The 16,621-nt window shown below is 38.3% G+C and overlaps 1 protein-coding gene across 15 annotated transcripts in view; it reads left to right on the forward strand.

The window, feature by feature from the left end:
• Positions 1-16,196, forward strand: part of Nebl (nebulette) — a 361,793-nt gene extending 345,597 nt beyond the window's left edge. For all 15 annotated transcript variants that reach the window (XM_006989925.4, XM_042278071.2, XM_076572681.1 and 12 more), the window contains 2 exons: positions 9,130-9,236; positions 10,978-16,196. In XM_006989925.4, the coding sequence (XP_006989987.1) occupies positions 9,130-9,236; positions 10,978-11,154 (284 nt within the window). In that variant the 3' untranslated portion in view covers positions 11,155-16,196. The remainder of the gene's footprint in view (positions 1-9,129; positions 9,237-10,977) is intronic.
• The last annotated feature ends 425 nt before the right edge of the window (positions 16,197-16,621 follow it).

A 16,621-nucleotide genomic window follows, 5' to 3' on the forward strand; every position in this document is an offset into this window, starting at 1 on the left:
TTTTCATTTATGGCTAGAAATCTTTGAAGAGTTGATGACTGATAGACAAAATTTCTGTTGTGAAATTAATTGATAGAAAAATGAATTTTTGTTTCTTTATAATATAAAACCCAGTCAGTAGATTAGCACATCATTACATAATCAGTATGTATAACTTATCAAATGTACAAGTACACATTAGACTAATAATTTCTCTGGGTAAAATAGGATGATATTGCAATCTGAATGAGAAACAAAGCATGCTTTCTCCTGACCTCTCTTCCTCCCTCCTTTGCTCCCCCTTCCTCTATCATTATCTTCTTTTTCTTCTCCTTCTCCCTCCATCTTCTTTTCCATTCTTCACCTCTTCTTGTCAGAGTTCAAAATGTCTCAAAAGAAATTTTAAAAAAGCCATTGCCTCAGAAGGGATATCACTTTCTGAGATCTGACTTTGCTTTCCCCAAAGTGAATTGATTACTGATACCACGATTTCTTCCAGACATGTTTGGGAACATCTCACTAACCACATGCATATAAATTGCTTATGGATCCATTCCCCAGCATTTACTCCAACATAGATCGAGTATAGACAGGTCAGGCCTTGGTGCATGATTGATTAGCCTGCCTCCCTCATCATCATAAGCACTTAGGTGTGCCCTCCTTCCTCTTCCTTCCTTTCATTCCTGTCTTCCTCCAGCTGGAATCACAGACTGCTCTTCTTCAAACTTCAGTTCACCACTTCTGGAAGCTTCTCTGCTCTTCAGACCTTGGTGCCCTTGAGCTTCCTAAACTCTTGATGATTATTCAGAAATCGACCATACAGTCTTGTCATATCTTCTGTGATTATTTTTGTTTTATGGTAGTTAGATTTGGGTCTGGACTTAAATGACAGGCTGCTTGTGGTCATTGTTATTTTGTACGTGGGATTTTTGTCCCTGCAGGATGGGAGACAAGGAAGGTGGAGCAGATGAAGGTCGGATATCCACTGTGGCTTCATCCCAAGCTGCATGTTTGCACATGATTTCCAAATTTGAGCAATTATTTTCTACCGCAGTGATGGCTGGATATGCCTTCAAAACTTGACCATTTTAACTTAATTCTAGATTATGTTTTTTTGTATTAGAGTCTAATAATTTCTGGTTTACTAGGTGAAAAATCTGTTTCTTAAGTAGTTGTCTTCAGAGCTCAACATAAAAAACATGCACACTAAAACCTAGATGTCATCTGCCTTATTTCTGCCTTTTTCAGAAGCAAAGAATTTCCCAGAGTGCAAAGGGCTCCCTCAGATTACAAAATACCATATTGTTGTTGGATTGAGGTTCCATTTGTGGTTTATGGGGACGCAGGTACCATGAGGTTTTGAGTTTCTGAAATGAAACTCAAAGATAAAATATATCTTTCAAAGCTATTTGAGAACTCCTCAAGTGAATCTGTGGGTGAAGGTGCTTGCCACCAAGCCTAATGACCTGAATTTAATACCTGGGTCCCACACAGTGGAAAGAGAAAACTTCCCACAAGTTGTCCTCTGACTTCTAAACATGCCATGGCATGCACTTCCTAAATAAATAAATAAATATAATAAATTAAAAGTTATCTAAGCAAAAATATCACATCATCATGGGACTACTTTTAGTTTGGAAGAGGAGACAAATTTTTTTTTTAAGGGTTTGTCCCAATGTTTCAGCCACCTTGCTCCTGAACAAAAGGGATCTACATAGGACTTAACTCATTAATATCCATTCAAATAAGCAGCATCTTTATTCTTTTTTCTTCTTAGAAATGCTTTCTGGTTGTCAAAATAGAGATTCATTGTTCTAAAACCAAACCAAAACACAATCTCATTAAGTTCTTCAGCATGCATTAGTTGATAAATCTGAAGTGTTGGGGAAAGAAATAATGACAATTATTTCATTCTGTTGAGTCCTGAACTCATTATTGGAAAATTTCTGAGGGACACTTTCCTGTTTGCTCTGGATTTACAAAATAGTGAGCCTCTGAGAGAAAACAAAACCTGAATTATGTTCTTAATTCACATCATGTCTATGGCCAATAAAGCCTTCTTCATCTTTAGCATTGGACTTTGGCCATTCACTCACCTTTGCTTGAGGGAGGTCTTCAAAACCTCCACCTTGTCTTTGGTGTCTTGAGCCCTGTCCTGTGTTCTCCTCAAGAGAAGGCGATTCTCCTCCAGCCTACCTGTTTAACCTCCAAGCCTTCAGTTCTATTATTTTCATAGAAATGGGCACTTGTTTTAGATAGTTTTGATAATTAATAACAACCTACAAAGCCACATGCATGCCAAGGGCATTTAACAATGCTTATCCTCTTCCTCTACCCACTGTGGGTGCATCCTCTAAATGGCACTTATTTGGGGTTAATTTCCCCCTTTATTATGAGTGCATTTCTTTGCTATGATCTCTGTACACTTTTATCATTTTCCCAGTTCTTTTTCTGCCTTTTCACTTTTGGTTTTAAGATCCTCCTATCTATTCATGTCTTTATTTCAGTCTTATATTCTTTAGTTTTAATAATTAATATCTAGGTACTGGAGAAATTTCTCAGTGGCCAAGAGCACTTATTGCTCTTGAAGAAGATGCACTTTGAATTCCCAGCACCTACATATGCTGTGGGATGTTCTGTATGTTATGTGTGTTGCTCTGATTGGGTAATAAATAAAACACTGACTGGCCAGTAGCCAGGCAGGAAGTATAGGTTGGACAAAGAGAAGAGAATTGGGGGAAGTGGAAGACTGAGGCAGAGAGACACTGCCAGCCACCATGATGAGAAGCAGATGTTAAGATACCGGTAAGCCACAAGCCACATGGCAACTTATAGATTAATAGAAATGGGTTAATTTAAGATATAAGAACAGTTAGCAAGAAGCCTGCCACGGCCATACAGTTTGTAAATAATATAAGTGTCTGTATGTTTATTTTATAAGTTAGCTGTCAGACTGCCGGGCTTTGGTGGGACCTGGAGAGAAAACTCTAGCTACAAATGGTGCCCAATAGCTCTAGTTTCCACCTTAAACCTGAAAATATTTAATAAGCAATTCTAAACAGAGCCAAAACCAGGTTCCTGCTTCATGTCTCATACGGGCACCACAAAACACGGGTTTGTGCTACTGGCAGGTTCCTGGTGTTTGCACTTGACCTGCAGTATGGCGGGAATAAGGCATCTACAAGCGGCACATTACGCTGCTGCTGTGTGGTGGATTTAGCCTTTGCTAGTTAAAAAAAAAAAAAGAGGTTTCTGGGCTACACGCTGCTTGGATAAAAGCATAGACCCACGATGGCTCCCAGAGCTGGCGGAAAAACGTACCACTGCCATGTTGGGAAGCTGAGGTGAGCAGAGCCAGCAGCCACAGCGCCATTTCACAACCGTCTGTCACTAGTTCCTGGGGAATCCAACACCCTTTTCTGACCTCCTTGGGCACCAGACACACAAATGGTGCACATGTATATGTTTAGGCAAAGTGTTCATATACATAAATAAAACTAAAAATTAAAAAAATAACTTTTAGTTAGAAATTATTGAGACTAGTGGTATGTGGAAGAACTTCATGGTACAGAGGAAGAAACATTTTGATTTTATAAATATTGAATTATGTTCCAAATTGAGCATGAACTGGTCCTTTGGTCAGTTTCCAAATCTCTGGTCAGTAAATCTTACCAATGTAAAATAAAGTTGATTTACTCTCCTGTGTTTTGTTGTTGCCTTGGGAAAGTGGAAACTTTTGTGGCATTAATGTTATAAAAATGAACATCTCTGAAACTAAGTCTTCTTGAGTTCAAACAGTACTGCACCATATGGCCGTTCATCTGTACTCATGCCGATGAACTCTAACCACTAGCCTAATGAAAGGCCACCATGTGGTCTTCTGTTTTCATAAGTTGCCCTTGATTGTTGCAGTTAACCTGGCATCTTGCTTCTGGAATAGCAAATCTATGCAAGGAAACTCACACAAAGAATAGCAATCTTTCATCAAGTTCTTTTCTTTTTAATGCTTATTTGTTTAATTTGAAAGTGCTGTGCATGAGTGTTATATTTACATCATTTCTATCCCACACTTTCTTCTCCCCAGTTCTTCCCATAGATTCCCCACTCCCTCTCAACTTCATGATCTCGTCTTTAATTATCATTGTTACATATATATGTATATACACTCACACACACTCTCACACCCTTCTGAGCTCATTTAGATACATATATATTTATATATACACATGCATACACACATGTATACACACACACACACACACACATTTGTGAGTCTGTTTAGTGTTTTTTTATATGTATGTGTTTAGAGCTGACCACTTGGGTTTGCATAACCCAGCAGGGGACTCGTCCCTGGAGAAGACTGATTCTTTCTCTCTTAGCAGTCATTAATAGCATTAGCTCTTCATCTAGGGGTGGGGCCTCATGAGATTCCCCCATCCACATTGGGATGGTAGCCCATGTTGTTATTACATAGGTCTTGCATCGAGTTATTAACCTGAATATTTAAAGCCACTCCTTTAATTTTTGTTTGTTTCCCTAAATTTCAAGAAAAGCATTCATGTAGTGTAAGAGCAATACAAAATGAATATTTTGTAAAAATTGTCATTTGTTTTTACTTCGTTGGTTGCCTTGGGCTTTCAGTGGTGTTTCTCAGAGTCCTAGTAGGATTCCTAAGCTCTTTTAGTGCACTAGTTAGAAGGCAGATAACAAAGCTTTACAACTGCATGGGAACTTTCTACTAAGTAATTCAGAGAGGTGAGAATAATAATGAAGGCATGAGGAGAAACCACAAGGCTGGGAAGCACACTTAGCCTGCAGGGGCTCTTCCTGAGCTCTTGCCCCTGCTCGCCAACCCACACATGCTCAGAGCTAAATTGGATGCCTGCTTCCTTACTGTGTTCCCAGTAGTTGCTCGTTCCCTTTGAAGGGCAGCTATGAACAACTGTATACATAAGGATACATGGTTTTTGTTTTTCCAAAAAGTAGAGAGAGCTGTGAAGCACTGTCCTAGTACCCATGGACATGGGCACAAAACTGGACCTGTGGTGTGTAGACTATGCACTGTTGACTCAGAGATAGCACACTTTTCCCTAATGTCGTTTCCTGAAACATTCTCCCAAAACATTTTATGATGATTATACTTAATTCCTTGCATAAAGACTTTAAGTTTATAACTAAATTGTGTAACAGTGGATTTGAGTATAGTTTTTCTTCCAGGTAAATGGACAGACGTTTTTAAATAATCTTTAAAATTTATGAATAGGTTTAAATAATAATTAATGAAGAAATTACTAGTCCAAATAGTGAAAGCAAGTTTTGGGTTGTGGTTTTTTTTTTTTGGTCTGCATCATTAATTTATGTATTTAATTGGACATGCCCTACATACATATCCAGAACCATCTCCCTAATTGACTGAAGGGCTGGCTGCCTAGGGCCATCATGGTTTCAAGAGGGCAATTGTTTTTGTCATTTCTCTGTGCCTGGCCTGCCTGGAACTTAGCAGACAGTTGTAATTATTGTTAATTGCTGTAGAGACTTACTATGCGGTAGGCACAGCAGTAAGCTTCCCAGTTACTGATGAATATTTGCTGAGAGTTGAAGAGAGAAATGCCCATTCATTGCTTCCAGCTTTCTCTGCTCCCCACAAGAAAGTCTCTCACTTAGCGAGAGTAGGAGCCTGGATATTTATGGTGATTTCATTAATTTTTTTCCTCATGGGTAGATTTTGATAATATTCCTAACAACCCTTTGCATTAAATATGAAAATTGTGTTGATAATCTTAAGGCTGTTTTCTGGAAGGAGTTGAGATTTAATCATAGTTTAGTAGGTTTATAGCAATTCCAATCCAAATAGATATCTTGGCAATCTCTCTTTGATGCCATATCTGGATACTAGGTACAATTTGTAACAATATCATAATATAAATTCACTCAAGAACTATTAAAAAGAATCTCCATTCAACCTAATATCATTATAATTTGGAGAACATATTACAGGTTCTAATCTGCTAATCATTAAACTTCTTTAAAGATTGATTTCATGCACCATTAGAATGCATTTGCCATTTATAAAATATTAAGATCACAACACCCAAGAATTATATCTGCTCGTTCCTTTTATTATAAAAATTGACCTGAATAAATAAATCTATTACAGGTATATGCTTAGCCTGATTAAACTAAAATGGCAAACTATTATGGATTTAATAGCACATGTATTGTACATCTTTTTTCTAGTAAATGATATAATTATTCAAACCAGAATGAAGGCCATGCTGCTGAAATGCCTTCACTCACAGTTCATTTGCTTAAAAGTACTTTAAATATACAGACATACAGAGAAAGTCACACACATATACATGCCTTTTATTTGTGGGCTTGTGGGCTTTTTTTTGTTTTTTAAATAGCTTCTGTGTTTTTAACCTCTCTTCCATCTTGTACCTCCTGTTTCCTCTCCATGTCTCTTGATGTCTCCTGCATGTACACCTCCATTCTTCCTCCTCTTCCTTTCTTTCTCTGGAAATCCCATCTATACCTCCTACCTAGCTATAGGTTGTTTAGCTTCTTATTACACCAATCACAGCAAATACATCTTCACACAGTATACAAATATCCCGCCACCAATAAACCCTACCAGAGGGGTGGGACCTCATGAGCTCCCCTTATCCACGATGAAATGCTGACTGGCCAAATCTTGTTCAGGTCTTATGTAGGTAACCATACTGCAGTGAGTCCCTGATCGCAATGTCTATGTCATGTCTTTTATCATTTAAATTTTTATTCATTGCGGAATTACATATGTGACTACTATATAAACATATACTAATATAAACATCATTTCAACCCCTCCCTTAATCCCTTTCTAATGCCTCCTGTGTCCCTGCTCCACTCTGACCCCAACACATAAGAATAAGGGTCCTGAACTGTGAGGTATTGAAGGGGAGGATCAGGGATGAGAAAAATAAAGAAGATAGAAAGCTGGAATCAAGAGGTCTGCATGAGCAGATGACTCCTACTCAAGGCTTATGAAGAAGTACAGCGTCTTATACATGGTTTGCAGGGGAATGGGACAGTCAGCAGAAAGCTGTTACACAATGGAATGGAGTCAGCAGGAACCTAATCAAGTAATATTGCACAACGGGATCACAGGATTTCTCAAGTGTGTCATTGACCAAGCACACAGCAGCCTGGGGACTGATAGCAACAGCCTTTTAGTTGGGGAAAGAGTTAGGTTCCCAGGTACCACAAACCTTAACCCTTCAAGGCCCTGGCTCCTGTAACAGGAATCTTAAAAGGTCTTATTAATAAAAACAAACCTGGAGCCAGATTAGTTATAACTTTTTTATTTTTTTTAATTTTTATTAGACATTAAAAGGGGAAATGTGGTGATATTTTATTTGTATGTTAATAAATAAAGTTTGCTTGAAGATCAGAGGAAATAGCAAGCCATTTAAGTAAACACAAAAGTCAGGCAGTGGTAGCACACACCCTTAATCCAATCACTTGGCAGGCAGGGTCTCTGTGTGTTCAAGGCCATACTAGAGAACAGAGCCAAGCGTGATGACACATGCCTTTAATCCCAGTACCAACCATAGAGACCTGGAGGTCTGTACAGACAGGCAGTGACAAGGAAGTGAGGTAGCTGGGCTAAGAGCCAATGAGAGGTCAGAACAGCAAGGCAATAAAAGCCTGGCTAGACAGGAAGTGGTGAAACTTGGAAGCTGAGGTGTGGTGAGGTAAGATTAGCTGGTGGCTATTCCTATTTCTCTGATCTCTAAGGCTTTCACCCCTATATTTGGCTCCATGTTTTTTATTTAATAAGACCACTTGGAAATTTGTCTACAGGCTCCAGCCTCATACCACAACTTATCAAGTCTGCTCCTGAGCAAGGACACAGAACTAGTGTTCCTTTTGTCCTTTCATCTGGGCCTCTGAGAAAGCTTTGGATTGGCCTATCCCACAACACCACTCCCTCTCAAATTTATGATTCTTCTATAATTGTGATTGGTTTACACACACACACACACACACACACACACACACACACACACACACACCATTTAGTGTTGTTCATATGTGCATGTGTTTATGGTTGACCACAGGATTATATAACCTGTCAGAGGGGCTTGTCCCTGAAGAAGACTGATCTCCCTCTTTTGACAGCCATTGATGGCCTATAGGTCTTCACCTAGGCGTGGGACCTTGTGAAATTTCCCCATCTGTATTGGCATGTGGACTGGAATTATCACGTATGTAGGTCTTGTTTAGACAACTATATTGTTTTATGTGCCAGCTTCTCTGATATGTCTGTGTATGCTACACCATGTAGCAGGATATGTCCTGGTCTTCTGGCTCTTATAATTGTTCTGTCCCCTCTTCTGGAGATCCCTGAGCCTTAGGTGTAGGGGTTGTGTTATAGACATACCAGACGAGACAAAGCACCCCATGGTGTGTTTATACAACTCTTAAATCCGTTCTGCCTCCTCTTCCATGATGTCCCTTGAGTGATGGAGAAGGTAATATAAAAGTGGAGTCAATAATTCTGCCTGCACTTATTAAATTCTTTTTATTTTCTCACAGTTTTTTAATAACCATGATTAAGAGTATAGTAATTTTTATTTCATTTATTTTGTTTTACCATAGCATCTACAATAGAGTAATAGAAATATTAAAAACAAAATTAACTGGCGTTTTGAGAGCACCTGGGAGAGGGGGAGTCAATTTCCTTTAATGGTGTGGTTCCTGGTAGGTATACCACACTCAAGAATAGCAGGGCAGCACAAATTGGACTTGATGAGTTCAAACAAACAAACAAACAACAAAAACAGAAGAAAACTCAAAGATGGGTTGGAGGAAGGAGTTGGGGAAGGGTATGTGTGATTATGATCAAAACAAATTGCATGGAATTTTTATAGAATTAATAAAAATGTTATTTAAAGAAACATAGTTAACTGCACGATAAACTGATTTTTAAATTAATTTCCTTAATTCCTAAGATTTGGACTAATCTAGAGATTGTGTGTACTGTTGCCACTCAAGTTTCACAGAGCACTCAAGACATTTTGTTTTACGGGCAGTGCTAGAAGTCACTTGGGTTTGGGCAGAGTATTTGGAGGTTAACCTGAGGAATCTGTGTGTGTCCCTGTGCAGCACCTGTTCTTCCTGGAGCTTACCAGCAGAGTCATTCCCAAGGCTATGGGTACATGCACCAGACCAGTGTGTCATCCATGAGGTCAATGCAGCATTCACCAAATCTAGTAAGTGCTGATTTCAAACCTTCTTACAATCTGGGAGTATAGCTTGGTGGTAGAGGGTTTGCTTAGAATGTAAGGTTCAGAGTTCAACCCCTAGCACTGGAAAAACAAAAAAAGAACCCAATACATTATTACCTGTGTAGTTCTTTCAGTGGAAAAAAAAACATTACAGATGAAAAGTGATGAGAAACAATGATATTAATAAACATCTTCAAACAATAAAACCAACAAGACATCTACCAGTAGGAGATCCTTTTTATGTTACTTTTATGTTACTGTGATAAAACACCATGACCAAAAACAACTTACAGAAGGAAGAGAGTATTTGAACTTGTTTTTCAGAGGTATAAGAGCCCATGCCCAGGGCAAGGGGGCATGGTGGCAAGAGCAGGGAGCTAAGAGGTCACATCTCAACTGTAAGAACAAAGCAAAAAACTAATCTGGAACTAGGGCAAGTCTATATTCTCTCAAAGTCAACTGTCAGTGACATATTTTCGCTAGAAAGGGCATACCTCTTAAACAAATGCCTTAGCCTATGGAGAACATTTTCTATTCCAACCATGATTGGAAAGGTCTAGCTATGCTCTTCATCCAGGACTAAGAAGTTGCAGGTATGTGATACTTATGCCAAGGACATAATCTTCATGTTCATCATAATGGCCTCAGAAGTCTAATGGACATTGGCAAAATAGCTGATGGAAGCTTAAATGTTCTGAACACAAAGAAATAGTAAATAGATATTCCAGTTACTCTGATCTGACAGACATTGTAGCCAGGTATTGAAATACGATGCTATACCCCCAAATCTGTACAATTACTGATGAATAACAGTATCCATTAAACATCCCTGTTAGAAGTCTTGGAGTACTCATTATTCAGTTTGAAGTTGAGAATGATGCTTGCTTTGTGGTCATACTCGGTGTTTCATACTGAAATTGCTTCTCACAATACTTACAAGTAGGTGATGTTCTGTAAGACAACCAAGTGCTTTTAGGTCAGTGTGTGTCATCCAGTTTCCTCAGTCTCCTTAATCTATGAATATTTTTGGCTTTGAGATTTACTGATTATTAATATTAGATGAACTCTCAGCCTTGAACTAAAAAAATATAAAAACACAATTTAAATTTTTTTACTGTAACAAAATTTTCTTTATATGTACATCAAAAATAAGAACATTTCTGTAGGAAATTTATGATACTGTGATCTGAAATATGTAAAATTTAAATAAGTAAATTATTTCTTTTATATATTTTTAAGAGGGAACAAAAATTCTTTGTACTTATTTAGGAAAAGTTCATTTTCTGTGCAAGGGTGAGGAACCATTGGCAGAGAACCAGTGGACTAAGAGCCTGCTGTTAATGGGGTTAATCTGAAGAATGAGGGAACAGGAGGAAATCTGCATTCTCTAAGGCTTCTGGGATTATCTGTATGTGGGACCTGGTGTTACTCTTTCAAAGGCTACTTTTATACAAGCACACTTTTATTTATTGTATCTCATTGTTGTCTTTTTAAGTTAAGCTATTGTGCCATCTTTTGGGATCTTTGCTTTGATCTTAAATATGTTTCCTTGAGATGAACAAAGTTGAGATTTCTAGAATTAGGTAGGACACCTGGTTTACAACTACCCAGAAGGCAATGCTGTCAAGCCTTCATACTTATCATATGTATGGTGGTTTATTGAGACCCAGACTTGTAACTGTGACTACTGTGGAATACAACACCCAATCACTTCTTCCTTTCTCAGAGGACCTACCGAGCCATGTACGACTACAGTGCCCAGGATGAAGATGAGGTCTCCTTCCGAGATGGTGACTACATTGTCAATGTGCAGCCCATTGATGACGGCTGGATGTATGGCACCGTGCAGAGAACCGGGAGAACGGGCATGCTCCCGGCAAATTATATTGAGTTTGTGAATTAATTCTTTCTCCTTGCCCTTTGAGCTTTATTCTGATGTATTCTACACCCAATCTTTTTAAAAGATAGAAGATACTTTTCAGATAACTTGGCAATTATTTTACAATAATGTATCCTTACTTTGACAATTAGACACACAGGTACCAGGAAAAGGGAATGACTTTTGGGCTGGAAACAGCAGCATCCATAGTAGTTCCTGCAAACAAAACCATTAGGTCTGGAGACCTGGTGCTGCTAATTGTGTTTGTGGTTTCATTTAATTGGCTATTCAACCCTCCTGGGACATGTATTTTTGTAGACTTTAATAGAGATGTTGATTGTCCCTTAAATGTAACAAGTGTATGAAACTTCTTAGCTGTCACTTGGAATCATCTGAAGCCAATTCTCATAGTCCAGCAACACAGCCAATAATCTAAAAACTGTTCAGCTTTTGAATCGTTGGGTAATTTTCAATTCAGATGAGAATTGCCTAGTATAATAAATGGAAACAGTGGAGGAATGAGTCTGATTAAAATCATATTGACTGTAGCCTTAGGGAGCAGGCAGGAAACTTGCCCTTTTCCTAGGCTCACCAGGATCTAGTTATTTCTCATGTGTTTCATGGTATAGCCTATCTCCATTTACGTTCTGTGGAGCGGAGCATGTGCTCAGGTCCTCAGAATATCAGGACCAGGTAACTTCACAGCTACTCTGCAAAGGGCAAAGTTCAATGTCATCTGTATTATTTCCCTAGTAGCCTCTATCCTGCTGCATGTCTTGTGGGCTTAAGCTTCTGTAACATGGCAGCTGCTTGCCCATCCTTGTTATAAAAGTCAGCAGTGTGACTGATCTCTCCCTGCCCTTCCTTCTAGCTGTCAGCTCACCAGAAAACATTTTGAAAAGTTGCTTGAGACTTTCTTGCTGTATTAAACTCTAGTTTTGAAAGACTCATGCCTTAGGAAATACACATATACTCTAGTAAATAGAAAATTTATGTATTTACTGGATCGCTTTCACTCACTTAATACCACCATTGATTTGAAAGTGAAATGAATTCAACAGCATCCCATGTGAGGGGAAATGGACTATACAGTACACTGGGAGAAAGCCAAAACACAAAGCAGTAAGCAGAAGTTTGCTCCACAGTTAGATGGCTTGGTCTTATATTTTGGCAATTGGTCTTCAGACTCTGGGATGGAAATATAGCCACTAAGCATGTTCATAAAAAGGATTCCTTTCCCCACCCTGCTTTTTGTTTTCTAAGTCACCTTTGGGATTAGAAAAGAAAGTCAACAGTGATCAGATCAGCAGATGATTCACTAAGAAGGAAATAGGTGTCTTGTGTTGAGTGAGTGTGCAGGGTTTTCATAGTGTCACAGCCCCAAGTAGAACCATTACTGTTGTGTCTTCAATTTGCTCTGGAGTCTGCAGTCAAAGTCAGTGGATGTTGATGTGTATCACAACTCTGTTTTTCTCATGGTGCCTCTTACTGTGACTTGAAGCAGGGTGGCATTTGTGTGAGATCTGAAACTGAGGAAAGCAGAGTCACAAAACTATACGAAGATACTGAGATTGTGGGACTATCTACACAATATGTTCAAGGAAATTAATAAAGCACCCACCAGTGAAAAACATTTGAATGAAATGTTTGTGAGGCCAAAGCTCCAAGTTGGTTCGTTTAAACCTTTGAAGAGTGAGCCCGTGCTCTGGAAAATCAGTAGTTTCGTTAGATTTGCCTTAAAGAAAAGTTTTATTACACTGAGCTGTGTTTCTGTGACGCTGATAGAAAACTGAAAAGAAAAATAACTAGAGATGTTCCTGGAAAGAGTTTTATAGACTTGTAAATAAAGAGCTTACCTAATTTCCTGTCATTTAAACAGCCAGTCATGATTAACCTTCCTGTTTTCATGTCTTGAACACACACCTACAAAGACAAACTGCACTTGCAATAATTTTGCAAAAATCTTTACACTAATAACAAGGGTGATAAGCTGGCTGATTTATGTTATGTGTCTTTATGCTTTCCCAGGCAGACGATGTGTGTGTGTTTGTGATTATTAAAAAAAAAAAAGAGTAGTTGTTGATTAAAACTTCAGGCTAAATGCAGGGCAGGTATGATTTTTGATAATAGTGTGTGTGCAGGAAGCTCAACAGAAGTCGACTTTGAAATGATACTTAACATCAGCTGGTCCTCACAAAGTTGCAGCTCAATGGTCCATGTTCTTGCCACTCATTCATTTCAAAGTCAGACCTGAATGTGAAAGTCAGTACATATTTGGGAAATCCATGTCCTAAATGTTGAGCCTTACTTAATGTTTGCATAGCAAGATTTTTCTGTTTTAAGTCCTGCAGAATTAAGATCTGATCTGGATTCAATAAAGGGCAGCTTTTTTTTCCCCAATACTGACTGAGGCAGAACAAGACATTGCATGCTCTTGAGGTCATGCATTGATAGTCTTGACACTGTTACTAGCACTTGTAAGGATGTTACCCATCTCATCAGAAAATCTGAGCATAGATGTGTCATACCCAGATGCCATCCTTTGGAGCATCATTTAAAAAATGCTGTATTCTTAACACACTTTCCACATGCCCCCACCCCCTTGCAGTTTGGCAGCCAGTATCTCACATGGAACACTAGCAGCTATAGATGAATTTAAAAACAAGTCCATTAGAAATCAGGTTAAAGGAACCTAAACACCAGACACAGAGATCATGCATCTGTTCCTAAATGGGATGGTTTCTCAAGCCCGACGGAAGCACAAGAAGCCGCCTGATACCCTTCTCCAAGTCTCTGAAGACAAATGTATTTGGTTCAAGTTCCTCTTGAGAAAAGTTTAGCAACAGAATATAATGCTTTTGTTGTAAGCTTTTGTAGTAGATTAAAAAAATATTTCTTGTTCTCTGGAGAACTTTCTATTTCTAACCTGTGACAAAATGAATGCTTCATGTCTTCATTGTGTTTGCACATCTGCAGCACACCCAGTTTGAAATTTTGATCTGGTTGTCATTCTCCATGGAGTCCCTGCATCTTCCCATGTCTCTCAGCCTCCACAGAGCACCCAGGGATGTCTAAGCACAATTTCCACAAGCACCTTGTGTGGGGATGGGTGATATTATGATAGTCCTTCCCTTGTCCAGGCTCTTTATTTGAAGATGTTGAAGATGCCATTTGGCCAGTTTTACTGTAGTCTTTCATTCTAGGTCCTCTCTGTGCTGGGGTTCATAACACTCTAAGAATGCTGGGAAAATCTTTTCTACAAATGAGAGCAAGGGACACACCCAGTTTTCAGGTTCCTCCACCTCTAGTAGAATACTTTCAGTGAAATGATAAAGAAAGTAAGTGTGATCTTTAATAACACAGCCCTATATACAGTGGATATAGTTTATACTAATGTTATAATATAGATATATACAAAATAGGTGCCTTTTGATTATACTTGTTTATCATTATGGTCTTGGAAAGGAAAGCAAGCAAGCAAGCAAGCTTCTGCATATTCTATTACAATATTTTATGATACATGATTGATATTTTTGTGGTGAGAAGTGAGATGCCCCTACCTGAAAGATGTCACAGCTGGTTGTATATTCCTCCTAAAGGTTTAGAACTTTAGACAATATTGACTTCTTCCATTTTCTGAAAAGTTGGGATTTTTTTCTTGTAGATTTATATGTAGTTGAGATATATAAGCATTAAGTTTGTTTGGGGTTTAAAATACTTATGGTGAGATAGATTAGTTATATTATGAGGCTGAATTCACTGAGTAAGATGAGCTTTATGGCCTGATTATGTTTATGTTTTAACTGTTTGCCTTTGATAATCTGAATGTGGCTACATTTGCACTTGTATGGGGTAATACAATGTGGTGATAAAGCTTCAGTTAGGTAGGAAGCTATGTAAACTAATTTAAGATGCTAAAATGAAAGGCTCTCTGAAGTATTCTGTACCCTGTAGGGCCCTTTTCCAGGCAAGTAGTTGTCAATAACTAATGATCAAAAAAAGTTAAGACATTGTGGGAAACTTCTGTGGTCATCATTCCAGGATGCATAAGACTACTAGAATCCTCCGGCCTAGAAGGCTCCCTGGGCAAATGTCCTTCCCAATTGTCTGTGACTTCAGTATATCCACAGGACTCCATATGCTTACTGTGTCTGATATGTGGTATCCTGTTTGCATAGCATACATGTTGCTGTTGTCAACTATTGTTCAAGATGGTTTCCTTTAAAGGAAAGAGAGAAAAACTGCATTTCAGCCTCCTTCCTTCATGTCCATACAATGAATTGCTAAGCATTTTGGAAGTAGCAACAAGTGTGTAACAGGCATGATATTTGTGGGACTGTTGGCTTTTGACCTGTGATAAAAAGAGAAATTTGAATGATGTAGCTTGGCTTCTGTTTGCTTTGAAATATGCACAATTGTGGTTGGTGATTAATTTGTAAAGTTGTACTAACTTTGAGAACATAATGATTGTGAAAGAAGCAGTAAATGTTTTTTCAATGGGAGGGGAATCACAGAATGATTTAAGGTTATTAGTATAATTTGGCTTTTGTTATGCAAATTGTTAACACCAGCTATTAAAATATATTTTAGTAGAAATGCTTTAATTCATGTTTTTTTCCTCTACACTGTGAATCTTGAAGCCTTGGTGGACCAGAGACACATTGTGATGTCCAAAGGACTAACCTATGCAAATGAGTTCACATCTTATTGATGTCACAGTAAACATGTGCTAAGAAATTATTTCTCCGCATAACATGCAGCAGTATTGGAATAGCACAGGAAGCCCGGCCTCCCATGCATTACACTGTAGTCTCTCACAATCCCTTCAAGGCCACCAAAACCATTAGCATTTGTGGGAATCTGATTGGTATCTATTGAAACTACTTGAATGATACCGGGAGGAAGATGGCAGACAGGCATCTTGGCTGTGGCTTTCATAGAACTATGTTCTCACATATTCTCTCTTCGGGGTCTTGGTATTCTGTGTCCTCTATCTGTATTTGTAAATTCATTAATTTCCTATCAACACATTTGGTTTGCTTAAATAAATACAGGATGTAACAAAATTGTTCTACTTCTTGGCTGTCACCGTGGTTTCTTGGAGCACAGGTCATTGGGTGCAGGCAGTGCATTGTGAGTTCCTTATGATGACTCGCATCCAGTCACATTAAAGATGTATGAAGGTATAGTGCATTCATTTTAAAAAGCTGTGCAGAGTGTGTTTTCCTTCCTCAAACTAACACAGTTTTAAGTAATAATAATATGCTTTTTAAACCCACAGTCTTTCTGATTTTATACCAAAGTATTGCTGTGATGCATCCTGGTACTTAACTTTTTTCAAAACTAAAATCATGACTAGTCCAGTGTTAGTTTACTTGTAAAATGAAGGAAACAACTTGGAGGAGGGAAAGAGCACAGATGATACTTTGATTTTCCATCTAAGAATAACTCTTTATCATAGATCATAATTGTTTCCTTTATCATAATTGAA

Source organism: Peromyscus maniculatus, chromosome 5, assembly GCF_049852395.1.
Source record: "Peromyscus maniculatus bairdii isolate BWxNUB_F1_BW_parent chromosome 5, HU_Pman_BW_mat_3.1, whole genome shotgun sequence".
Taxonomy (NCBI): domain Eukaryota; kingdom Metazoa; phylum Chordata; class Mammalia; order Rodentia; family Cricetidae; genus Peromyscus; species Peromyscus maniculatus.